We start from the raw sequence: 25471 nt of genomic DNA on the forward strand, positions 1-25471 counted from the left end.
TCTCTCTCAGTCTCTCACCTCCTCCCCAAACTGTCTGCGGCTCCCCCGTGCCAGCCGTGCCAGCGGAACCAGGGGGTTTCCTGCTCAGGGGAGGGCACAAACACGAAGCTGGGGTGTTCCAAGCCCTCCCTGCCACAGTGCCCACCTCCAGGGATTACAGACAGTCCCCTGCCCGACTCCTTGGAGATGCAGCTCAGTGTCTGGAAGCGACAGCTGCACCAGGAAGGTCAGCAGGCAGTGGGAGCACCCCCTGTGCCAGCACTGCAGAGCCTGACCTGGCTTTTTAACACCTCAAAAATGACTCCTGAAATTGCGTTTCCATGCTTGCAGAGGATTCCCTTTGCCACTCCAGGCCCTTTCAGAAACAGATGAGATTTCAGCCATGCTCCTCCAGCACCAGATGCCCTCTCCCTGCTCCCTCCAAGCAACAGGCTGAAGCTTCACTTGACTTTTGTCCTCCTCTGCTGGGAAAAATCCCCGCTCAGGCCTCACTTCTTTTGGGCAATCCTGGGATGTGGCATCCCCCAGGAGGGGCTGGGCTGGCTGTTTCAGAGCACAGAGCACCCCAATGTTCCCCGTGGGAGTCCCAGACCTTGGGAGCAAACCTGGGGAACACTGTCCCTGTTCTTCCCCACGTGCCCCAGCTGAATATTCCCGTTCTTTCCAACCGCTTTGATCTGACCACAGTTACCCAAAAAACAACCACTTCTTGGGGCTCCCGACCTCAGGCTGCATCAGGATCCCAGAACTGTGGTTTATCTGCTTCCATATCCCATAAAAGTGTGGATTTCAGTGTCCATACTCCAGGAGAAGGGCTTTAGGCACCTCAGCAGGACCAGCACCTCCCAGTGCAGCCCATCCCTGCCTGTGGATCCATGGGAAAGCTTCCCTCTCACCCCAATCCTCCCATAAAGCTGCCAAGCAAAAGTTCCCAGAGTGGCTCATATTTTTTTAAAACACTTCCCAGTCCACAAGCAGCCACCCTCGGTGAAAATCGTATTTTCAGGATTTAAAAGCATATTCCCTGAGAATTCTCCAGCTTATAACCACCCCCAAGGATGTTTTTAACATTCCAGTAAATAAGGGAGGGAAGAAGAACTCTTGATTAAACAGAAGAAAACTTGAACTGTTTCAAATTCACAAAACCTGAATATTCTTTAAATCCTTGACAGGGCATTCATGGCCTCGGTGGTCTGGTCATGATTTTAGTTTTACACAGTTTTCTCAGAACCACACGTTTGTTTTCCACAGATATCGAAGTGCCAAGGAAACCTAAAAATCTGCTCGGGAGGTACTTTGTGTTCACTTCTGACTACGAGGGACGAGCACTTGAACAAGTTTGGAGTGTTTGCAGCCTCTTCAGTGTTTCAAAACCACCTCGGAGTCCTCAGCACTGCCCAGGAGGAGGTTCTTGGCCTGAAAGCTGATGGGATTTGATTTCTTTTTAGGGACATTTCAGATGTGAACACTGCCCTGGTGGAAGCCTCCACTGCCTGTTGCATTTAACAAAACATTTTGTGCCAAAATACAAAATCTATCCCTTCCCAAATACCTGGGCAATGCTTTATTCCAGGGGCTCTTTCCCACATGTGAAGTGTTTGCTCCCTCACAGCTGAGTGTCCTAAGCCACAGAACAAGCCATGAATCTCACAGGATTCTTGTAATGGCTTTTAAACCCTGCATTGTGGGGTATTTATGGTGCAGTTGCATTTGCTTCAGAGATTTGTTTTAATGCTGTTGGTGTTATTTAGAGAGATATTAAATTCAAACAGCTTTATGGTTGCTAATAAACATCTATTACCATTACAGACATTCTGATATAAAAGCCTCATACAGGTGCTTTCTCTCAACTATGCAGATTTGATTGATTAGGCCACAGTAGTTTATTTTACACTTCAGTGGTCACTAAATCTATCATTAAGATTAAAAATTGCAGTTTGTGCAGTCTGGGAATAACTACACACTTAAGCTGTAAAATAAAAGTCACTTTACCAAAATTCAGGGGAAAGGGGGGAAGGGTGGGGGGAACACAACACAGGGGAGGGTAAAAGAAAAAAAAGTTTTGTAACAGCTTATTCAGTTCTTCAGAAGATGAATCTTACTGAATCACAGACTGGTTTGGGTTGGAAAGGACCTTAAAGACCAATTTGTTCCACCCCCTGCCATGGGCAGGGACACCTTCCACTGTCCCACACTGCTCCAAGCCCCATCCAGCCTGGCCTTGGACACTGCCAGGGATCCAGGGGCAGCCACAGCTGCTCTGGGCACCTTGTGCCAGGGCCTGCCCACCCTCACAGGGATTTTTTCCATATATCCACCCTGAACTTCCCCTCTGTCAGTGTAAAGCCATTCCCCCTTGTCCCGTCACTTCAGGGCCTCGTAAAAATTCCATCTCCTTCCTTCTTGTCCTCTCCTTCAGGCACTGGACAACCACATTTGGGTCACCCCAAACCTTCTCTTGTCCACGCTGAGCATTCCCAATTCCCTCAGCCCTTCCTTGTGGAAGGAGATGCTCTCCAGCCTCCCCACAAACACAGACTCTGTAAAGCCCTGGGCTGCAAAGCTGTGATGAAGATGAGTCTGCTCCATCTGTACTTTGTGCAGCACTGACCCCCTTCCCCTTGGGGCACAGCAAAAGCCCCCAGAATTGCCTATGGAGCAGTCCCGTGGCAGTTTTGCCCCGCTGCCACCCCGAGCAGCTCCGAGGAGGGACTTGGCCGACTCCAGGCGTGACATTTGCACTCCCAATTCCGCCTGCAGCGCGGTGTCATTTGTTACTGTCTCCTGCATGAGCTGCAGCACGGTGCCCACCAGCCCCGGGTCCATCCCCCCGTAGCTCCGTGGAAGCCCAGGCTGCCGAGCCGTGCTCCGACAGTGACCACCTGGGAGCAGCTTGATAAATGGCTGGTTTATAATGCTGTCATGCCAGCTTTGTCCTGGGGGAAATGTGTGTCTCTCTCAAAACAGCTTATTACCAACCTGTGGCTGGGGCCATGATCAATCACGCTGATCAGATATGGCAAACATGGTAACTGATATAAAGAAGATTTCTCGCTACACAGTTTGAGGTTAACGTGACAAATGATGGAGTGAGAAAGAATAACTTAGAGGGGAAAAGCCAAGTTAAAGGCTGAACTTAGGAGTGGTTTTGGGAAGCAGCGTTTACAACACGTCCTTTTAACATGAATTCCCTGCTCATTGAGGTAAGCCTGAATACATTCCCTCGCAAATTCCTCATAAGGAATGGTTTTTTAAACACACAGTCTGATTGTAAAGAGAAATTCAACCCCCCTACAGCCGTCCTTGGTACTTAGATCTGATGGGTTATGGTGCAGGAAATGCAAGATTCCAGGTGAAAAGCCCAGGGCAGAGATACGCCACATCCTGCCAAAATCCCAAAATATTTTGAGGGATTCTATTGTCAGCCAGAGCAGAGCTATCTGAGAATTATACTCTTCCCAGAATTCAATGGATTTGCCTTCAAAATCATGGAGGAAGAGCAGTGGAACCCTGCCTGGGTGTCACCCACCCGAGACACTTTTCTAAAACATGCCCATAAAACACACCCTGTAAAACAAGATCCGAGGATGGCTCCATTTGGTCCCTTTTCCACTCCCAGGATTTCTCTGAATGCTCTGATCATTAAAGCCTTTTCATTTCCCTGCTCCCGCAGTTCTGAGCCCTGATCTGGCAGAACTGGAGCCGAATCTGTCCCGTTATCCTCTTGGTCTGGAGCGGGGAGCATCCCTCCAGGATCGACACACGGAGCTGTGGCTCCTGGGAACCCTCTGGCAAACATCTGATATTATTCACTTCACTGAGTTTGTGAAAACGAAGCCTTATTTGCTGGCAAAATTAATGAGAAAAGAGTCTTCAATGAGACAATAATTTATGGCTTCCACCCGACAGGGAAACTCGTCCGACTCAATTCCTCACAACAGAGGCAGATATTTTTTGGGGAAAAGTGTGGATTTCTTTCCAGAATCATGGTCTGTCATTTCAAAATTGGGTTCTTAGCTGGGTATTTTTATTTTATGAAAGCCTCCCAGAACTGATGAAGGTTGGAATAAATGGCCCTTTGTTCCCCTTCCCGTACCAGTGCATTTAATGACAGCAAAATAAAATTCTGCTCCGTGGCTGCCCGCCAGAGATCCGATGATACAACCAGCTCACAACATATTTCAAATTTTGTGTTGCACTGAAAATCGAGACACATTCAGATGGGTTTGGGGCCGCACACACCCAGCGTTATCTCCCGTTACTGCACGGAAAAGCCAGGGCTGCGAATCGTATCCTTTTCCCCGAGACTCCCATCTCTAACCCAGCCATAAACACCAACTCTCTGCCTTTCAAACGCAGCAAACCACCACCAGAAAAGCCAGAAATGCCTCAGACAATAAAGAGAGGGATAATGGCCACCAAACTCCGCTCTTCTCCCCCTCTTTTTTGAACAGATAGGTTTTAGACTCTATAATAATCACGCAGCTAAGATACAAGGTCTCTTGTTGGCAATAACCTACATGACATGACTTAGAAGGCAGGTGTTACTGTAATTAGCTATTGTTTGACTATCAAAAGTCAGAGCTGATTAAAGCCACTAAGTACAAGTGCACTATTTTATTTCAAAGAATATTATGAACTGCATGCTGGGACTCTTTCACTGCGGCCCTACCTTCCGGAGTCTGCTAAGAGCCCATGCCAGCAGTAATCAAAACTAAAATCTGCATAAACCTTCAGGGTTTTAATTCAAGCAGAGCCCTTTCATTAGAAATATGTTACTTTATGAAATCTGGTCGCCAGCAAGGGGAGAAAAATGTGACTTCTTAAGAAAAGTGAATGGCATCTCTTTAGTGATTAACCCAAGATTAATGGAGGCTCCTACTGCTCGGCCTAAGTCCATTTTATTGCTAATTCATTTAGGTACTATTTCAGATGTACTTGATGAAAGTCACCTGCTAAGAAGTCATGTTTTGGCAAGCAAGGATAGCCATTATGGTCAAATCCCAAATAGAATTTTTATTAAAGAAGCTTTGAAAAGTGTCTTGTATTAGTCTTTCACAGACATACCATTTAATGTGCTCAATTAGTTAAAAATTTGGGGCCCAAGTCACTAATCAAATGTTCATAATGCTTTTTTTTCAATATTTTTTTAGTCCACATGCATCTCTTAATGTCCCAGGTAGGATGAACACCGCACTGAGCAGGGACATTTATATTCAGACAAAAGCAGCAGTGCTGAGACTCACCAAGAAGTGGGTGGGATTTGGGTAAGTGCTCGGTGGGATCCCTGAAATGTTGGCTTGGCAGAGCATCTCTTTGTTCCCCGGGATGCTGTGGGGAGTGGGGACTTATGCAAATCACATGTTCCTCAAACTGTACCTAATCATCCAGCTTTGGCTCGTGTGCACGTTTGGGGCATGAGCTTTGATCCCTTAAGCACGAATCATTTTGGGTTTTGACTTTTCTGCAGTGGGTTCTTTTGATAAATGAGAGTTCAGGGGATTCCATGGTTAGAGAGCCCAGAACCATGGCACAGTGTGTGCACCCTGAGATCTTTTCTACCCAGACCAAGCACCTCCATAGCCCATCCAAAGTTCCTCCCCAGTTTGGGCAAGATTTGCTTGATCCATGGGCAATTCCATCAGCATGGACACGCCTGTGAAGTGTTTCTACCCTTCCCAAGACACTGAGCAACCCACGAGAGACTCTGATGGTGTGAGCCTTGCTTCCCTGCACTGCTGAGAGGGGAAATCCTGCAGCCAGCCCAGAAACACACTCTGCAGAGATAAAAGCCCCATTGCAGAGGCAGGTCTGGGGATCACAGAGCTTTAAGTATGCCCTTCTCTCTCAAAAATGGAAAAAAACCCCAAAGGCGGTGGTGGGAAATGATCCCAGGTGAGGAAGATGCCTGGATGCTGCTGCTCTGCTCAGGCACCTAAACCCTACATCAGTGAATTATTGATAACATTACTGATAACCATCACTCATGTAAGTGCTCACACTGATCTGGGTGCTCGTGTACAAAGCCAGAGCCTGAGAACCCCCCTCACAACCTGCCCCGCTTTGTACCTGACATGGATGAGACAGTTTTGGTGACAGAAAGTGGCAAAACAATCAAAAAATGTCTGCTTTGGGTATTCTGGCTTGTTCAGAGCTCTATCCCCAGTGGGGGTGAAGACTGACTGGGACCCGACATGACCCAAACTCTACTCTGAGAAGGAAACAATCTGATTCCTAAATTCATTTATTTTTTTATTTGTTAATGACCAATCCAGTTTCCAAAATACTGACTGGAGTTGTCAGGACTAGCGAGAGCCACCAAACCAGGAGTGCCACGAAGCAGAGCGACAGCTCCCTGATGGGCGTCAACGTCCCTGCCAAGGGGAGCAAAGTTTCCAACACCCCTCTTGCAAAAAGCAGAATTATCAGCAATGGGGACACATCCCATGGTGGAATTCTGCTCCTGGGAGACTCCACACAACCCAGCCCGGACTCAAAGCCCTTGGCTGGGGGAATGTGGTGCTAAAGGAGCCGCTGGGTGTGATAACAAAGTTATCCTAATCTGTCCCTCTTGTGTGCTGGGGCACTCACACATGCAAATCTTGTCTTGTTCCACCGTGTTTGTTCACCTCCAGAGTCCTTCGGTGATTCAAATCTGTGTCTTACTATCCTATAATACCCTTGTCTAATAGTTCTTTTTAAATGCATGTGTTAATTATCTTGCCACCGCTGTAATTTCTCCCTGTAGTCCATTAATTAAGAGGTCACAATCTAAGAGCATGTTTACCCAATAAGCTTTCTTTTTTAATTATCCTAATTGCTTGGATACTGACAAAGACTCCATCCCTCCCCTTCCTCTGAGTGGATTAGAAAACGACATTTCAAAGCCCCACACAATGATGGGTCTGTAAAACACACACATATTTATATCTGTTTTTATAACTCCGTGATGTTCAAACATCAAAGGTCAACAAGACACAAGGCACTGCATTTACATGGCTGCATAAAATGTACAGAAACTTCTCTCCATTAATTGATCCATCAGCCTGGAATGCTCTGTCGGCCAGGAAAAATACAAGCAAAATCTTCAGAATAGGAACGAGATGGTTGTTCACAGCTTGGTGTGTCCTGGAGACCACCAGAGCCTCCATCCCTGCCTGCAGGGGTGGCTTGGGGTAAAAGCAGGCAGAAATAGAAATAAATAAGGAAAAAGGCACTTGGCTTTCACTGCAACAAAGATCAGTTTTATTCTCCCTGTCCCCAAAATTCCCTTCCCATGGGTCACATCTCGGTGAGCTGGTCCAAATACCTTTTTTACTGACTTTGCAGAACTCGACAGACAAAATCTCTACCACTTACAAAATTTTAAACCCCGCCTTTTGTCAAGTTTTTAAAAGGGAAAAGCAGCTATTTGAATTCCAGACAGGATTTTAACACAACAATTAGCAGAAATCATGTCCAGAAAAATTACTACTGTGACAGAATGTGAAACAACATTTGATTTGTCAAGAAAAGTGAATTTTTTGTTTTGTTTTAATAAGGCAAACGTCTCATTCAGACCAGTCATCTCAGGAACTATATAACAGAAGTATAATTACTTAGAAATTGCTTAGGTAAGCGTGATTGATGCATGGTAAATAGATGTTTCCAGCACTTATTGTTTCTTCCTGATGGATTAGGAAGAGTTGTTTAACAGTTCATTTGACCAGTCTCTCCTGGTGTTTCTCGAGTCTGGCTGTGCCAGTCAGCACCAGCAGTTCCTGGTAGTTTAAGTCTCTTTAATAAAGATTAAGATGTCAGAGGTCCTGCATTGCACAAAATCCCGATTTTATTAACTTCTCATTATCAGCTGAAATATGAAGTGCATTTCTTTTCATCTGGAGAGCGGCACTTTCTCAAGGGAAAGGACAGATGCATCAGATACATTTCGGGTGGTTTCCAGTGCGTTTACCCCAACCTTGGCTGATGCTGGGGAGCATTTTCTCACCCAAGGGCATCCCATATGTGGATGTTTCTCCCTAGAAAATGTTTGAATCCCGCGGCTGTGGACGCGTTACTGAGCTGGCCGTGCTGAAGGTGGGGCTGAGCACTCACACTCCAGCACTTAAGTCACTACAACTTCCATGAAAGAGCAGCAAAAAGTGCTGGGCAGGAAGACTGAAACCTCAAAAGTCAGGGCTCAGCCAACGTTCCTCTCCTCATACCCAGCAGATCTCGAGGAGTAACAGCATTAAGACCACACAAAACTCATTTAAAGAGATCCCGGAGGTGTCCAAAGTGCAGCCTGACCAGCAGGCAGATAAACTCTGATGCCATCGAGGTGAACTTAGGCAGCACCTGATAAAGTGAAACTGCAGCAGCCCCGTGCAGCTCCCGAATGTGTCGCTTGGGAAAGGCTCCTGTTCCGTCCCGTGGGTTTTACCACGTCTCGCCCCAAAGCCCTGCAGGTCACTGGTACACGGACAGATGCTGCAGCAGGATCACACTTCACCCGCCTGACACTCCCAGCCACGCTCTCAAGGGATTTCTGAAAGCTGACAAATTGATGCATTTTGCATATTTTAAAAGCAATTCTTTGTCGAACTTCTTGTTTTCCAGCCTGCTGAGTGCAGGGAGGGGAGAGCTGGCACTGCGTATGTTTGAACAGGCTGGCTCTTGCTGGGAATCTTTCCACGGAAAGAGTTAAGAGGGAAAAACAGTTGTAGTGGTGTTAGCCCGGTGCTGCAGCCCGGGATCCCAGCCCCAGCAGCCTCCCGGGAGGGTTAAGCTCTATTACTTCTGGTCCCTGACACTGCTAATGGCACTCTCTAACTAATTGCATTTCTATACCTCCACATACGGCTGGGCAACAAATAAGCCCTTTAATCAAACAGCTTCATCTACTTCTAATTAATTCCATTTCTATGGCTTTTTAAGAGCACAGGAACATACAAAGATAGAGATGATGGAGCGCATTCCGTGCCCGGCTGCCGGCAACTGCTCTGCTCAAGATGTGTCCCCACCTCACACCTTCCGTGTCCCAGCTGCCTGGGCCGGGCTGGATTCTCACCAAAGCCCACAAGTGGCTGTGTGGAATCATCTGTGATTCCCTCAGCGAGTTGCTTTCGCGTTTGCCGCGGGGTTTAATGGCTTTTTGTTTCCATCAGAACCAGTGCTGGCCTTGTCCTGCCGGCGCTGAGGGACGAGTGTGGCATCAGCTGAGCAAACAAGAGGGGGTTGTTTGCACTCCCAGACCCAACGCAAAGCCTTCCATTCGAGGGCCACCAACTTTGAAGGAAATGCTGATTCCTCCCCGACATTCACCTCTTTGATAAAACAGGTCGATTTAGCAGGGGAAAATCAGAATCAAAATCAAAATCCCCCCCTCTCGGTATTTAGGAAAGAGAGCCGCATCTGCCGGGAGCTGCCTGTTGCAGAGGTATGCCTGTACAAAAGGCACGATAAGTGGGCGCTGAGCAGCGAGGAGTGGCAATTATCAGTTGCACGTATCATTAGAGTCTCTCAGCTTTTCAATGGCACGGAGCTCCCGACGCCGTGTTTGCTGGGCCAGGTAAAAGGGGACTCTTAATGCTGTGCAAATATGACTTACCGAAGGACTTTGCTTTCTCACCTATTCTCGGGCTTTTCAAATCAACGTTATTAATTGGTGCCTTATCGGTAAGTGCTGTCTGGCAGTTAAAGGATGTTTCCACCCAGTGCAACGATACATAGAAACTCAGCAATGTCAGCCGCAAGGACAAAGAACTGCCACGCTCCAACACAAAAATGCTTCGACACCTTAAATCTTCTTTATGAAAGCACTGAGCATTCCAGCATTCCCTTGCAGCTGCAATCACATATTCTATCATCCTGGTTTTAACTTAATCTATTCATTCAGAACTCTGGGTTACAGTTCCAAGTACTAGGACTTCTACTTTCTTTCTTTCTTTCTTTCTTTCTTTCTTTCTTTCTTTCTTTCTTTCTTTCTTTCTTTCTTTCTTTCTTTCTTTCTTTCTTTCTTTCTTTCTTTCTTTCTTTCTTTTCTTTCTTTCTTTCTTTCCTTCTTTCTTTCCTTCTTTCTTTCTTTCTTTCTTTCTTTCTTTCTTTCTTTCTTTCTTTCTTTCTTTCTTTCTTTCTTTCTTTCTTTCTTTCTTTCTTTCTTTCTTTCCCTCTTTCCCTCTTTCCCTCTTTCCCTCTTTCCCTCTTTCCCTCTTTCCCTCTTTCCCTCTTTCCCTCTTTCCCTCTCTCTTTCTTTCTCCATTTCTCCCTTTCTTTCCTTTCCTTCCTTCCTTTCCTTCCTTTTCCTCTGCTTTCCTCTTATCCAGGTGTGTATAAACACACGTTTTAGAATCTGGATCAACTGGTTTCCATGCTGGAAAACTCAGCTACGTGGGACTTCAGGACTTTCAGCCCCTCAGATCACCTTCCTCTCAACTTGCCAGCTCTCCTGAGCACCAAATCCACTTGAAAACGGAGAAAAACATTCGGCTGATAAGGAAAACTGAACACAAAGAGCACGACACTTCCCAGGCACCATGAAAGGGAAGCAAAAGGAGTCTAAAACGAGAAGAAAAGCCTTCCGTGCCCCCAGCTCGCGTTTTTATCCCGTGCGCTCCGGGCTGCACGTGCGGAATGAAAGGACAGTGGGGCTCCTGCCTCCTCGGCCGCCTTTCACACTGATCAACAAGATAAACTTAGGAGCACCATGAAAACCCGTGTGCCTGCAAGGGAGCTGGGGAAGTGATCCCGGCTCCCCCTCATTCTCATGCAGGATTGTGGATATCCAGGCCAGCCTGGCAGGTATTTGGCTGAGCCTCTTCAGAGCCTGCAGTGGCAGGTGTTTGATCTCCTCCCCAGAGAGCCCGCTCGGCTTCTCAGCTATTCCAGGCTCTCGTTTTTCTCAGCATCCACCCCAAACCTTTCTTGCTACAAGGCTGGTTCCTCCTGGTCTTGTTCTGACAGATGTGTGACACAGATGAGCGACCCATAATGCAGAGTATGAATTTCAGCTGCTTCTTTTACAGCATGACACCTCCTTGTCTTGGAGAAATTTTACACAAAATCAGATGGAATTAATTTATTTCAAGGATTTCTGTGCCTTTGAAAGAGGGTTTCCCTCTGCCACCACGTTAGCTTTGTAGTTTCACAACAGCAGAACAGTGAATTGAGATGCTCAGCAGTTTTTTCTTACTCTTTTTCTTTTTTTTTTTTTTAAGGAAATGGTTATTCATTGATATTTAAAGAAAAAGCAAACAAATATTTGATGTTTGAAAGGGGGGAGCCCTGGGCAAGCACAGAGAACTCAGGTGAGCTGTTTTATGGGACTGAAAACAACGCAGGGATGGGGGAATGGGGCTGCTACAAAGGTAAATCCTGACTGTGTAAATACAGAGAGAGAGCTTTGGTTATCCTCAAACGGGAGAGAGAGGCACCAAACACACAGCTGTTTTAATCCAGCCTGACACATTTCAGCATCACAGAAAAGGAGCACAAGAAGAACAAGACTGAGGGAACAGCAGAGATACAGGAGGTCAGTGAGATCAGCAGAGTTTGTGTCCTACCCAGAGTCCAGCAGGTTTTCTGACTGATGCTAAATAATAATTTTACCACAGAGCTGAGCGAGGCAGCTGGAAAATCCCCTCTCCCTCTTAAAAGCCTAAAATCTGCTCATTATGCCAATCAATTTGTGGTTGTGCTTTGTGGACACCAAATCCATGTAGATATATTAAAAAAAAGTCCTTTCTCTTGAATTCTACTCCTCTGCAAGAAGCAAAATACACTCAAAACCTTCTCCAGCTCTAAAGGACTTCTGAACTTTCAAAGAAAAACTCCATTAGTTTCTTTTCTCATCATTTCTGTGCACAAGCTTCCAACACTTCCAGGCTTTCCCTGGCATTCCAAACAGGACAGAGAAAATGCAACAAGAAAATCTATTCCTTGGGTATTTCCAGCCCAGTTAGTTTGAGGAATTAGAAGAAATCTATGAAAGAAAAAAAAAAAATAAAGGCATGTGCAAGGTTTTCATGGATATTTTTCAGACCAAAGGGGTTCTGATGGATTTCAGAGATGCATCCAGACTTCAGAGTGAGTTTCCAAACCAAACACGGCTGCAAACCCTGACATCCATCAGCAGCTCGTTTGCTGACCTTCCTATCATGGAGCAAAAAGGACCATTGAAAATCATCTCAGAATATTCTGCTTTCATGGCCATTTTTCCCCGTAGCACTCCGAAGTCACCAGAACACAAATATTCATATTGCAAGTGGTCAAAGCCTTGCTCTGGGCTCAGCAGTAATGTGGACACACACCAGGGTCACACAATAAATCTCATTTTTCTGACTTCCTTCCTCGGAGAAAATCGTGCTATCAGGATAATACGATTTAAAATGGCCACAACTGACCCTGGTGGTGTCTTTTCTTGGAATTAAATGCTTTAAATAGCAAATGGATCATTGGGCTGTGTGAACACCAGCTGGACATGAAGTGTTTTGCCTAAAGCCAACCCAGCTCCTGGATGAGGATGGGATTTGCTGGATGGTTGGACAGCTCTGATGCAGCAGAAAAATGAGCATGATTTAAATCCCACATTTCCTACTCTGGGAGTGCCCAGTCTGTACCCATTTCTAGCAGGAGATGCTCTGGGGTCTGCAGGAAAGGCCATCAGAGCAAAGAGCCAACTAGCATATGGTGAGCAGCAGACCTGGAATGGAGGGTGGGACACCAATCCAATTCCAAGTTTTTGTTGGCAAAAGGACTGGCAAATATAAACTGCCAGGAATAAATTGACGTTGGAGCTCCGAGGACATGTTCTAGTCATCAGCAGACACAAAGCTGAGAGGAAGGATCTCACTTGGGGACAGCACAGCCTCCCTAGGAAAAATTGCACATCCTTCCTGCTTGGGATTGCAGGAAACCAGGGAAATAACCTCCAGGATTGCTCCAGAGCTCCGTTTCCTACAGGAATTTGGGTGGAAAAGAGACACCCAGCCAGAAAAAAGGAATGAGGTCAGTGTGGGGAGCATCCCAAGCCCAGACAGAGCTGAGTGTCCAGCTGGTTGTGTTTCCCTGTGCATGGATTCACGTGGCAACCCCGGCCTCAGCACAGAAGTTTTCCAGGATTCACCTTTTTTAAGATTCCCGTGACAAGGAGAGTGATTAATCTCCATTTCATGGCAGCAGGAGCTGAGCAAGAGACTGCTTGGATTTGCCAAGATAACCAGGAGAAAAGTCCAGCTTATTTCTGGGCAGAGCTACAGAAAGAGGGAAAAAACGGAATCAGGTATTAAGGGAAGAGATGAACAATGCAAGTCAAGACTTTCCTGGTTTTACCTATAAATATAAGTAATTGGAAGGGCAAACATTCAAGAAATGAAAATTCCTCTTGAGTCATTTTTAAATTGAATACTTAAGTAAAGAAGAATTCAGCACTGTCCTAAAAACTACCTTGAGGCAGCAGCACTGACACAAATTTCCAGAGTTTTCCCAGACTTTCTGTGAGGAAGAACCAACGCTCTGGGGGAGAGGAGCTGAAACTTAAGACTGAAATTCCAGTGGAAATTCAGAGAAGCAGTTCCTTCAGGCCTTGTGTTTTTTTTTCTTCTGGAACAGAAGGAATTATTGCACTGAGCAGGGTCTGAGATGTCCTGACAGCAGCAGTGCAGAGCTATCTCTGCAGCAGTTATTAATGAGCTGGAAAAACGCTGGGCAGCAAACTCGCCTCCCCTGCCCAAGGCCAGAATTCATGGCAACAAATCCCTAAAATAATCAGCTAACTCCAGAAGATTAGCAGAGAGGATGCCTCCACATGACAGAAGATTTCTTAATTTCAGTTACTTGCAAGGCCGCGTTGAGCAAGAGGAAAACTTCCTCTGAAGTTTATAAATGAGTTTCTAATCTATTCCCCAGCTTTCGGTGTTTCTGCTCTCTATTCCATGTTACAGGCTAAAATAAGGAGGGGAAAAAAGTAATAAAACAAATGAATCGCTTGGGTTAGCCAAGAAAGGATTGAAGCACCTCATTTGGACTCCTCCTGCTGCTACTATTACTATTATATATATATATTTTATATATTTATATGCATGTTTACAGAGCGTTGCTGAAATTTCCATGCTGAAACTTCCAGAGGGAAGGCACCACTGAACATCACAGAGGAGCTGACTTCTTGTGATTACTTTTCTATATTTTTCTTCCCAAACTGTCCCATGAAAAATAAATTTGGTTGGTTTTGGTTTTTTTTTCCCCCAGAACACATATTTTATTATCTCATAGAAATCTTGTAGAATCTAAAAATCAAAACACATCAAAATACACTGTGGTCCTGCAAGGTGTGTGCGACAACAGTCCCACCTTCACTGCTCAGCAGAACCTTGGTTTATTTCTAGAGCAAGGTATGAAAAAGAAAAATAAAAAACGCAACAAAAAGCATTTTCTGATTGTGTTATGTTATGTATATTTATATTTAATTATTTTCCACTGGCTTTCATTTTTACAGCAGCACCATCGGGGCTGGACCCAACTTTAAGTCAGGCTGGTGGTTACTCACCCCCACACCCCCTTTGCTCCCTCCCCAGCTGCTGTCCAGGTTTTCCCATTTATCCAGCGAGCTCCAAGAGGCTCCTGCCTGATCCAAATTCTCCTTATGATGGGATTAACCCAATCCTGCACAGCCCTCAGGATCCCAGGGTATGCTCACGGAACCATCTGGCCTCTCTAAGGTGTGGGACCACCCAATAAATCCCGACTCCTGATTCCCCCCGGAGCAGGATCCCTCCTCCCACACTGAGGGATATTCCCTGCTCCATGTAAAGATCTGGAGCTGGCACAGGGCAGGTCCTGCCTCTGCTGCTGGATCAGCTCCCACCCCACCCCAGGGGTGGCTCCAAATCCAGACCTGATTCCAGGACCTAATTCCAGCAAAACCTCGTGGCACACTCAGCTCAGGATCTGAGGAGGAATTGCAGAGCAGAGGGAGGGGAGGCGGGGGGGGTGTTACCTTCCCAGTTACCACACAGCCCCGAAATCCCACAGGCCATCATTCCAAAATTTGTGATGTTTTGTCTACTCTGGTGATTTAAGGTTTGTCAGAAAATGTCAGAAAGGCCACGGGGCCAAGGGCTTCCTGATGACTGAGGATTTTCTTTCACATGACCTTCCTGAAGTTGATTTTGGGCTCCAGACAGTGCTGCCTTCAGCCCTGACAGGGGCCGGCTGGCAGCAGATTCATGGGGATCTCTGGGGCATTCTGGCATTTTCAAACTGAGCCGGGGCTGTAATGCCTCCTAATCATCCAGAATATTGTTTCACTGGCGGGGTGGAAATGCCAGCCCCTCACCTGGCTTAGCAGGGAGAAGGAGCCTGTGCTCCAAGGGGTGCAGACAATTAAAAACTCTTCGGATGCGAGCGGGCAAACACGAATGTCGAGTGTCGGCATTTCATGTGTGACAGTGCACGTGGCTTTGAGCAGGGGAGCACTCACATGAGTTCCACAGACACAGAGAGAAAAGGAGGATTGGGAGAGAAGTGTTAAAACTGTTAATTTAACTCTTTACTTTATGTTTAAACAGGTAATTTGTGTTGGAACTGCTCAATGTGCGTTTGTGAGCGTTCCCACAAACCCCAAGCAAAGGGAGCAGGGACTGGCACGTGAGGGTTTCACACTCTTTAGGAAGCTCTTGGTTATAAAAAGTTTATGAATCTCGAATTTGCATGTGTTATCAGCATAAGTGGTTAATCAGCAAAATGTCTTAATGAGTCTCCTTTGTGCCCTGATCACAGAACCATGGAATGGTTTGGGTTGGACCTTAAAGATCATCCCATTCCCCCCCCTGCCACGGGCAGGGACACCTTCCAGCACCCCAGGTGGCTCCAAGCCCCGTCCAACCTGGCCTTGGACACTGCCAGGGATCCAGGGGCAGCCACAGCTTCTCTGGGCACCCTGTGCCAGGGCCTCCCCACCCTCACAGGGAAGGAGTCTAAATCATTTATTTTGCCAAGGGAGCAGCCTCCTGCCTCCTCATCTCCACAAAAATGCAGTTTCTAACTCAAAGCCTGTGTGTCTGGGCTTGAAATGCATCATGAGGACAAGGTGACCTCTCCTAAGTCTGCTCCTGGAGTTCAGGGACACTTTTACCCGAGGATGCTGCTCGCTGGAGCCGTGTGTCACCTGAGCTGTGCGTGCAGCACATTTTGGACACCTCCTCAGCCCCAGCAATCCAGGGAAATCAGACAGCAGGTGATAAATCAGTGCTGGAGAGCAGCTCGACATCACAGCTCCGGGGTTTGCACCGGAGGGAGGAGGAGAAGAACCAACTCTCTCACAAAAAGATCTCATTTAAAACTGCGTGAGGCGTTCACGTCGTATCCAAAATCCACATTCTTTGCTGCAGAGAAATGGGAGATTGGCATTAACCACTTCATAGCCTGGAGTTGTGGGAGCCCTGGGACTGCCACTGTTCCACCTTGTGCCGTGCGTGTGCCTGGGGCTGCCTCAGCATTCTGGAGATATGGAGAGAGCAAACTTAACCACTGCAAGTCCTCCTAACTTGGCCTGATTTATGGGCTCAACCCCCCCCGAGATCTCTTTGTGGAGCCATTTCTCATACCCACACTCGCTAAACAACCAAGCCCAAACATCTGTATCACAGAAATTCAACATACAGTGTTATTCCTGCGAAATAATTTAACCATCGGGTCCTTTGCCGACTTTTCCATGCCAGCTTTACACCTTTTTTTTACTTTACATGCTTCATTTCAGCAAAATCAAGGATGCAAACTTCTTAGAAGTACTTAGTTTCCATGGAAACCTAAGCTGACCGCAACATTATTGTTCTCAAGAGGGAACTGACTTTACTATATGTTCATTCACTGAATTAATGGACTCCTGGTTCTTTTATTACCAGCCCTCTAACAATAGAAAGAGAGAAATGTTATAAAAAAGACTCTCAGACAACTGTCCACTCTTTTGTCCAGGGCTTATTGGAATGACGCAAGTCTATTCAGGAAAAGATTATAAAAATCAACTCAAAGCTGCCTCTGTTTGTGGCCGCTAAATATACCTTTATTTCATAAAGATACAACCTATAAAACAAGCAAATTAAAGCTCTTTCTGAAATAGTAACAGTGAGGCAGCAGCCCCGGAGAAACGGGGCTTTAGCTCTGATATCTGGGATTGCTCTGGGGTTGTGGAGCATCTTTAACCCCCAGCTCTGTGTAAATTCTCCTCCAGGATGAGGATGGAGGGGGGCAATTCTCCAACGTACAGGAAAATGAAGAAAAATCCTTGCAAACTGTGGGCTTAAATCTTCCCTGAGAGTTGTAGGACACCTTCCATGAGCTGGGGATGATAGATCCCCGTTAAGTGCAGAAAGGCACGTGCAATTTGTGCTGCAAGGGCAGCAGCTTGGAGCAGGCCGGGTTCAGCTCCCCGCTTTGCTCTCTCAGGGTGCACAATGCGCTGCCAGCCCCCGCTCAGGCCTTGGGGGGGTTTGGCCTGCCCAGTAATTGCTGCACAAAAGACAGTGAACAGTTCCCTTGCTCGTCCCTAACTACCTTCCTGACTGCTTATTGAAGTCTGATTTCTTACTCCTCTGGGTCATCATTCATCAGCCCCGCAGATCCCGCCGGGAGAGCCCGGCCAGACCTCTCCACATCCCTCCTTGCCAGAGGCCATTCCTGACGGCCCCGTGATATAGAAAATGTCTTCACAGCGACCCGGCGGGACGAGCCGCGGCCATAATACCCAAATAATCATTTTGCAAATTATCATAATTATCAATCAATCATCCCTGTGCGAACAATGTGCTCCTGAAGTATCAGATGGTTCCTGTGACCTGTAGCATTTTGGATATAATAATAAACCCGGGGAGATTTATGGCCCCATCCCACCTCGCATCTGCAGCAGCAAAACACTCGTTGGGGTTTTACTTTTGCTTTAGAGCGGAAAGCTTTCCTCATACCTGGGTTTCTTGGTTGCTACTTGATGCTTTTCTAAGGGACCAGAATTTCTAATCACACCCAGTTTTCTAAAATTAACTTTATTTAAAAAAAAATAAAAATCAGTGTGATTTGTGAGTGCAGAATAAACTGCTTAAATTGCTTTTATTTTGCAGCCTCATCAGCATTATATTTACAGCTTCTAATATCTGGCAATGTAGGAATGAGGCCAGAAAAGGAGGGGGGGGAAATTGGTTTTGTCTTCAGTTTTTGTTGTGTTTTGCACAATGCCAGATTGAATCCAACCCTTTTGAAGCCGATAGCATCTCCCGCTCCCCGCGCAGCACATTCTTGTTAATGGATAAATTCAAGCTCTCCAGAAAGTCAAAGAATAAATTTAAAGCCTTTTGCCAAATGCCTATCCTATTGGATTTTGATAAGACGGCTATTGAGCTTTAATAATGTCTTCTATCCTTTTTCAGCTGGCCCTTAACATGTCTCTTTATTTGTCCCTAAAGCCTCTTCAGCGATGCCTTTTTATTACAAGTCTCTCAGCTTGCTCTCAGGGGAGACAGGGTCGACAAGAGTGATAGATAGATAACTCTATAGATTATCTCCCACAGATGTTTTCTCTCCAGTAGCCCCTCAGGCTATTCCCTCTAAGTAAACAGAAACTAAATAGAGAGTCTACTGAAGAGAGAAGTCCCTGAGGTCCCTTGTCACCACGGTCAGAAAAACAACCCGACCCAGGGAGCTTGGCTGGGAGCTCTGCACACACAGAGAATCCTTCCCCAGCATTCTGGAGCCCTCATCCAAAGTGACCCTTGGAGGGGAGAGAAATGCATCTACTTGGGGAAAAAAATATGGCGTGTAATGGACACAGGCCTTGCTTCCTGCTGGAGGAAGGGGAAATCCTTCAGCTCAGAGTTAAAGCAAAATGAACACGGGGACGGTGACAATGACAACGAGCTGTTTGTTCCGTTTATTAAATGCAGTGGGGAAGCTTGGAAAATTCAGAGGGAGAGGACACTGAGCTGCTCTCTAAGGAAAATAAACAGAGTGCAGGGACATGGGCTGGGAAAAAGACTTTTGGGAGCAGGGGACAATAAACCCACAGGTATAACTCATGGTTTTGTCTCTGAGTGTCTGCATTCAGGTCACTAAAATAACCAAAATAAGTGACTCTCCTGTTTTAGTATTGCTTCCACCACTGGTGATTTAAAATTAAACCAACAGGATGAGGAGCTCATGTGTATTTGTCTGAATTAAACTAAATATCAGCAAGCAAAGGTGATACAAGCTCGTTAGGAATACACCAATTTCAGTCCATGGAGCTGCACAGATATGGAAAATGATCCTGGATATGGCTCCTTTAATGACAATGAATTATTCCTGTCAGACCACCTCTAACAAAGAAATCAGCTTTGTGGGGTTAGTGGTCCCAGCAGAAATAACAGTAACACGAACTGAAAAATACTGGATATAGTGGGAAATACTTATTCTTTGTGCTCCAAGCCAAAGAAGAGCCTGTTTTTTTCTACCAGATAACAGGCTCTGCTGTGCTGCATCTTCAGACTTTTCACTGCCTTTCAGTTCATTGAAGTTATGTAAAAGAGCATTTTTTTCCTGGGAGCTTAATAGCAGAGAGAGTTCTGGCATCAGTTTTAAGCAGAGATTGCTTCCTGCACGTCTCCCTGCACCTCTCACTGCCATCACCTTCCCTTCCCAGCTTTTTCCTGGTTTTATGGATTTTTCTCTGCATCCCAGATTTTGTTTTTTGCTCTTTCTAGTCCTTGTTAGTGCCCAATTCTGAATCTGTGATGCAGCAGTCAAAGGAGGCACTGAAATTATGGCCTCCGCAGCTCCGATTTCCTCCCCTCCCAGTTTAAATCAGGCCACCCACTACAGTTACATTTGCCACCAACTCATCTCTGAAGGAATAGGAATAAATTGGAGTCAAATCTCAACTATTGTGTCTTCAGGGATATGACAACTGAATGATTTAGAGAGGCTGGAAAAGGAAATCTGCTCCCAAGAGGGTTTTGTGCCACCGGAGCCAAATGCCAGAGTGCTACTTCCAAACAATTGAGAGATCCTACAAAAATTGTCCAGAGTGATTTCTCATTCTTTAGTTTTCATTTTCTCCTGACTGAAAAGCTGTCTCGCAGTAGTCTTTTCACAAGCCATAAAGTTTAGACTTGAACTCTTTACCTTACTGCTCTGACCTCCTTTACCCCAGCTGTAAAACCCTACTGCCCATCCTTCAATAAATTTATCACCTCATAAACTCCCACTAGTGCTTCTCTACAATGCATTTAAAAGACACAAGTGGAAGGCCAGGCCTTCCCCCCTTGTCAAATATCATAATTGTCCAGTTTTATACCTGCTGCACGGGGAAATATTTAAGGACACGGCACTTTTCAAAGACCTGCAGTTTTTTGTAACAATCTCCCTTGAAATAAAAGCACAAAGTTTAAATATAAACCCATGGATTGAGCATATAAAACTGCCAGTCTCGTGTTTCCCTGTTTCACACAACTCCTGCTCTCTTTGGGGTAATGCAGATCCTGGAGGTGGGGATGGAGAGTTCATTTGTGATATCATAATTAAAGACTGAATAAGAAATAACTGGGCCCTGGAGAATTCCCTCCGTCCTTGTGAGAAGTGTGGGGGGATAATAAGAACCTGCCACCTTGTCACCACGTCTGTCCAGACAAAAGGATCCCACAGAGGCAGGGACAGACACCCCATGAGTTATGGAGGTGCCCAAGGTAAAAAGTTCAGCCCTGGTGCCACAGGTCCCTGGCGAGGTCACGGCGCGCTCAGAGGGTGTTTCCTCTTGGGAGCCTCGAAAATGAAACCTGCTTTTTTCTTTTTTATCGTGGTAAGAACAGAACAGGCCATACTGGACAAGTGTCTAAATCCCTTTTCCCAGCCTGACTGTGGAGCCTGGCAAGGATTGCATTTCCCTCTGTTCGGCAGAGGGAAGCAAGGGATTCCTTTCATCTTTCAGAGCAGAGAAGCAGCATCGGCGCTCGCCCGAAGGAAGAGCAGCAAAGGCAGCTGTGGCAAGGTCCAACCTCAGAGAATTCAAAAACTTCATCAGCAGGACTGTGAACATCCTTTGTAAGACAATTCCATATAAAAGGAGTCACAACCAGCTCCTTATTTCCATGAGGACACACAAGCTCCAGCTGTTGAGAGGCTCTAATCAAACCTGACTTGTAACGCTTTAATTAGCAGAGCTGTTAACCAACAAAATCTCATTTTAGTGCTTCTGAGAGCAACCCCAACCCAAACAGCAGCCTGGCTACCCAAATTTGCCATGCTGAGGCTGCCTCCCAGCTCCAGTGAGGACATTTGTGCAGCTGGGCTGAGTGTGGAACACATTTTATCTGGTCACTGTTACAGCTCGAGCCCCACAATGTGATGAAAAGCACAGACCTGCTCCTTTTCCCTTGGACTTCACATTAGCCACATTTACATGCTGAAGCAACCTCCAAAAATTTAGCACTTTTAACAAAGGACCAACATTTTCTTTTACTGGAAAAAAGGTAAATGAGGTTTCTCGCTTTGGCCCAGCAGCTGTTTGTGTTGTAGCAGAATCAAGGAACACCTCAAACTATTATTTTCTCTTTCATAATGACTGGAATCACAAAAAGACAGAAAAATACGCCAACAGAACCACAGCACTTAATCCAAAAAAGCAACAGCAAACACTGGAAAACTTTTACGACGTTATTGCCATCGACACCTTGGTTCAAAAGTGAGGGAAGAGTGTCTAAGCCAGGGAATAAAACAACTCCCAGAAGACTGAGCCATGTCCTACCTTTTTTATACTGCCCTCCTGGGAGGTCACCTCGGGATCAGTCAGTATTTGCTGAGGAGAAAACAGAACAGAAAGAAAATTGAGTTGAGTTGCAACTAAGAATGTTATAAAATAATAGAGATTATTCTTGCTGTTGTTACGATGATGAAGGAGGAGGAAGAATTAATATTAAATTATTGATAATAATGGCCAAAACTCTCAACAGTTTTTACCACAACTGTTAGATTTTAAGATTTTGTGTCGCTTCTGTGAATAATTCCCTCAGACCTGGCAGACAAGGACAGGTTTCTCTCCCACAAGGCAGGTGTGGACAACACGGGCACCAAGGGAACAGGGACCCTCAGGCTCTGGGGGAGGGAATCCCTCTGGAGCAGGGGATGCTCCGGCCCCCCAGCGCTCCATCAGCTGCTCTGGGAGCTCCTTAATTCCCCCTCCAGCCGAGGTGTGGTGGAACAAGTCATTAAATCGCTGCTGTGCTCCACCTCAGATTAGCTCCAGGTCAGCGGACATTCGGGAGGTCAAGTACCTCAACTTTGCATCACCCTGGATACCCCACCAGGGTAAACACACAGGGAACGGAGCTGATCGAGCGGCCTACGCCGGGAATTCCAGCGGCTCCCGGCGCTCCGGGGGGGGATCCGGGATGGCTGAGGTCAAACAGACCCCTGAGGACAGGGTGGGGCAGGGTGCTCGGGGATCCCGGGCCAGGGGGAGGTGATTGGGCTGCCAAAGAGCAGGAAAAACCTCCAAGGGACAGAGATGAATATGCAAGGAAAGAAGGGAAGGGAAGGGAAGGGAAGGGAAGGGAAGGGAAGGGAAGGGAAGGGAAGGGAAGGGAAGGGAAGGGAAGGGAAGGGAAGGGAAGGGAAGGGAAGGGAAGGGAAGGGAAGGGAAGGGAAGGGAAGGGAAGGGAAGGGAAGGGAAGGGAAGGGAAGGCAAGGAAAGGAAAGGAAAGGAAAGGAAAGGAAAGGAAAGGAAAGGAAAGGAAAGGAAAGGAAAGGAAAGGAAAGGAAAGGAAAGGAAAGGAAAGGAAAGGAAAGGAAAGGAAAGGAAAGGAAAGGAAAGGAAAGGAAAGGAAAGGAAAGGAAAGGAAAGGAAAGGAAAGGAAAGGAAAGGAAAGGAAAGGAAAGGAAAGGAAAGAGAGGAGAGAGAGGAGAGGCTTCATTGCACTTCAGCAGCTGAGGGTTTGGCATGAAGTTCTTGGCCCCCTTTGGCCATGCCCAGGTGAGATCGACTGATTTACAGATTCCCAGCCCGTTGCCAAATCTCCAGCTCAGCTGCACTAACAAGGGGCTGTGTTTCCATGGGAAGAACCCCAAACCATTCCGTGCTTTACACCAGCTCTAATGGACGTTGAAACTGCGGTTTCCAAAGTAGCTGAGAGCAAATAGGATCAAGAGGCAAATCCCAGAGCCATAAAATTCTGTGTTCCGACCCTGGAGCACCCTGACATCCCCTTGAATGACTGGAGTTAAACACCCATCCTGCCTGGCCTGGATGTCACGGAGCTTCCAGGGAATGCTGACTGCTCCCAGTGCTCTCACCAGGAACCAGCAACCCCCAAAACCTTTGGAGAATTAGGCCATGAAACTTTCAGAGCTGAAACAGAAATGCAAAACGACTCCAAAACATCCACGGGACGCAGCTGCCTCCAAATGAAGACACTTGCCTGTAATTATTAAGTGCAAAAAGCCTTTGGACACAATTGGAGAAGTGTGTGCAGGCAGAGTGGGTAATCCGCCCGTCCAGCAGCACCATAAACATGGAGGGGAAAGAAAACTCCAATGAAGTGCAAATTGGGCTGTGGTGGAGCCCTGTATAAACAGGCTTAAGAGTCAGGAATTCCTGAGTCGGAATCGAGATGCCAACACAAGCTTCCTTTTGTTGGTTTGGACAGAGCTGTGCTCAAGGGGCAAGTTCCTTCTCTCAAACCTTTTTTTTTTTTGCCTTTCAGTTCATTGCAGATCCTGAATTTTGAAGTTCTTAGAGAACAGAATTTCTGTGAAAATATTTCATCCACATTCCAAAACGGCGATTTTGCAGAAAATCCTCTGTAAGATCTTGCTGCTCGTTCGGAATATTTGAAAATGGCTGATTTTTGATATTTGAGTTTCCATCTATTACAGAACTTCTGGGGGACAAAAACCTCAATATCATGAAGAATTTTGATTTCGATGGAACCATCTCCGCACTCAAACTGTCAGAACATGGACAATTAATGGTGAACATGGTGGTGGTGCTGCACTGACTTGATGATCTTAAAGGTCTTTTCCAGCCTTCACAGTTCTGTGATTCTATGGGTGAAAAGGCATTTTAGCAGAAGGGGGAGAGTAGGAACTGGTTTAGATTAAATATTTCATCCTTACTTTACACGTGGTTTAAAAAAAAGATGTCCAAAATACAGTGTGGGTCTAAGCTCCACCACAGACCATCTGCATTGGCCTGGATATGTCCCACAGCCCAGTGTCCTGAATGTCCCATTTTCCTGCTCCAGCTGAGCAGGTTGGCAGCTTGGCACTGCTGGAGTCTCTGTGTAGGAGCAGAGGCCAGAATTCCAAACCTCCCCTTGCCCAAACCCTGCCAGGGCTCCGAACGAACCTCCAGAAACCTTCCTGGGTGGAGGAGAGCACCTCAAAATCGTCCTGGTGTGTTCCCAGTGTGGAATAAACACTGTCTGGTGACACCTGTCTCACCAGACATCAATCAACAGCCACACCAGGTGCCCTGGAGCAGAGCCCATCCCGGGATTCCACTCTCCACGGCATGTGGGAAGGGGGATGATGCAACACTGGGATGTCCATGGCACCTCCCCATTAGAGAGCAGAGGGAGAACCAGGCAAAGCAAGTCCCAGATATGATGTTTATTAAGAAAAAATAACAAAAGATACTTTGAAAATCTGCTCATTGGGTAATTTTAGCTCAGGCTAGGCTTCATCTCATGCGAGTGCCGCGAGACTAAATATAGAGCTCGACGTGTGCAGTGGGCTGCACTCCTGCACTTAACACAGATGTTCCTAAATGTGCTCAAAATTTACACCACATGCTTTTCCTATCAACTGATCTGTTGATTTTAGCCAGGAGAAAGACAACATGTCAGCAGCAGCCACGTCAGGAGAGCCTGTGCCTTAGGGCTGGGCTGGAGATGGATCTGCCCCACCAGTGAGGGATTTCCCCGCCCTTCCTTCCCTGGGCTCAGGGAATTGGTGGCAACAGGATCCTGCCTCAGTTCCACCAGTTAGGGATGTGCTAGAATTTTTGCAAAGCCCCCCGAATGTATACTAAACATGTCAGGGAACACCATGTGATTCTTTTTGAAAAACAGTTTACAAGCTGGCATTCTCCAGCTGCAGTTAACCCTAATTTGATTACATTACCGAGACAGATCACAATGAGCTTATGTAAATAGTAACGTTATCCATTCATTCCCCCAGCTCAGATAAACTGTCATTTAGGGGGGAAAAAGCCCCCAGCCCAAACTTCAATAGGCACAGCCTGATGCGTTCAGCAAAGCATGGTGTGGTCAGCAAACTCTGGGGGCGAAGATGACAGACCTGAGCCTGCCCCTGCTGGATCTCTGTGAGTCTGGATTTTAAACAGATATTTCTACATCTGTTCAGAGTTGGAAGGAGAGAATGCCCAGTAATTGCACAGAAGTCAGGAGGCAGATGACAGCACTCTCTTCAGTAACTGGGTCTTTATGATCACCTGATTTTTCAGTAAAAGCTCCGTAGG

The 25471-nt window shown here is 46.4% G+C and overlaps 1 protein-coding gene across 2 annotated transcripts in view; it reads right to left on the reverse strand.

Annotated features, from left to right (window-relative positions):
• Positions 1-25471, reverse strand: part of PRDM16 (PR/SET domain 16) — a 290701-nt gene that overhangs the window by 122265 nt on the left and 142965 nt on the right. For both annotated transcript variants that reach the window (XM_039564043.1, XM_039564044.1), the window contains exon 3: positions 21740-21790. In XM_039564043.1, the coding sequence (XP_039419977.1) occupies positions 21740-21790 (51 nt within the window). The remainder of the gene's footprint in view (positions 1-21739; positions 21791-25471) is intronic.

Source organism: Corvus cornix, chromosome 21, assembly GCF_000738735.6.
Source record: "Corvus cornix cornix isolate S_Up_H32 chromosome 21, ASM73873v5, whole genome shotgun sequence".
NCBI classification, from domain to species: Eukaryota; Metazoa; Chordata; class Aves; order Passeriformes; family Corvidae; genus Corvus; species Corvus cornix.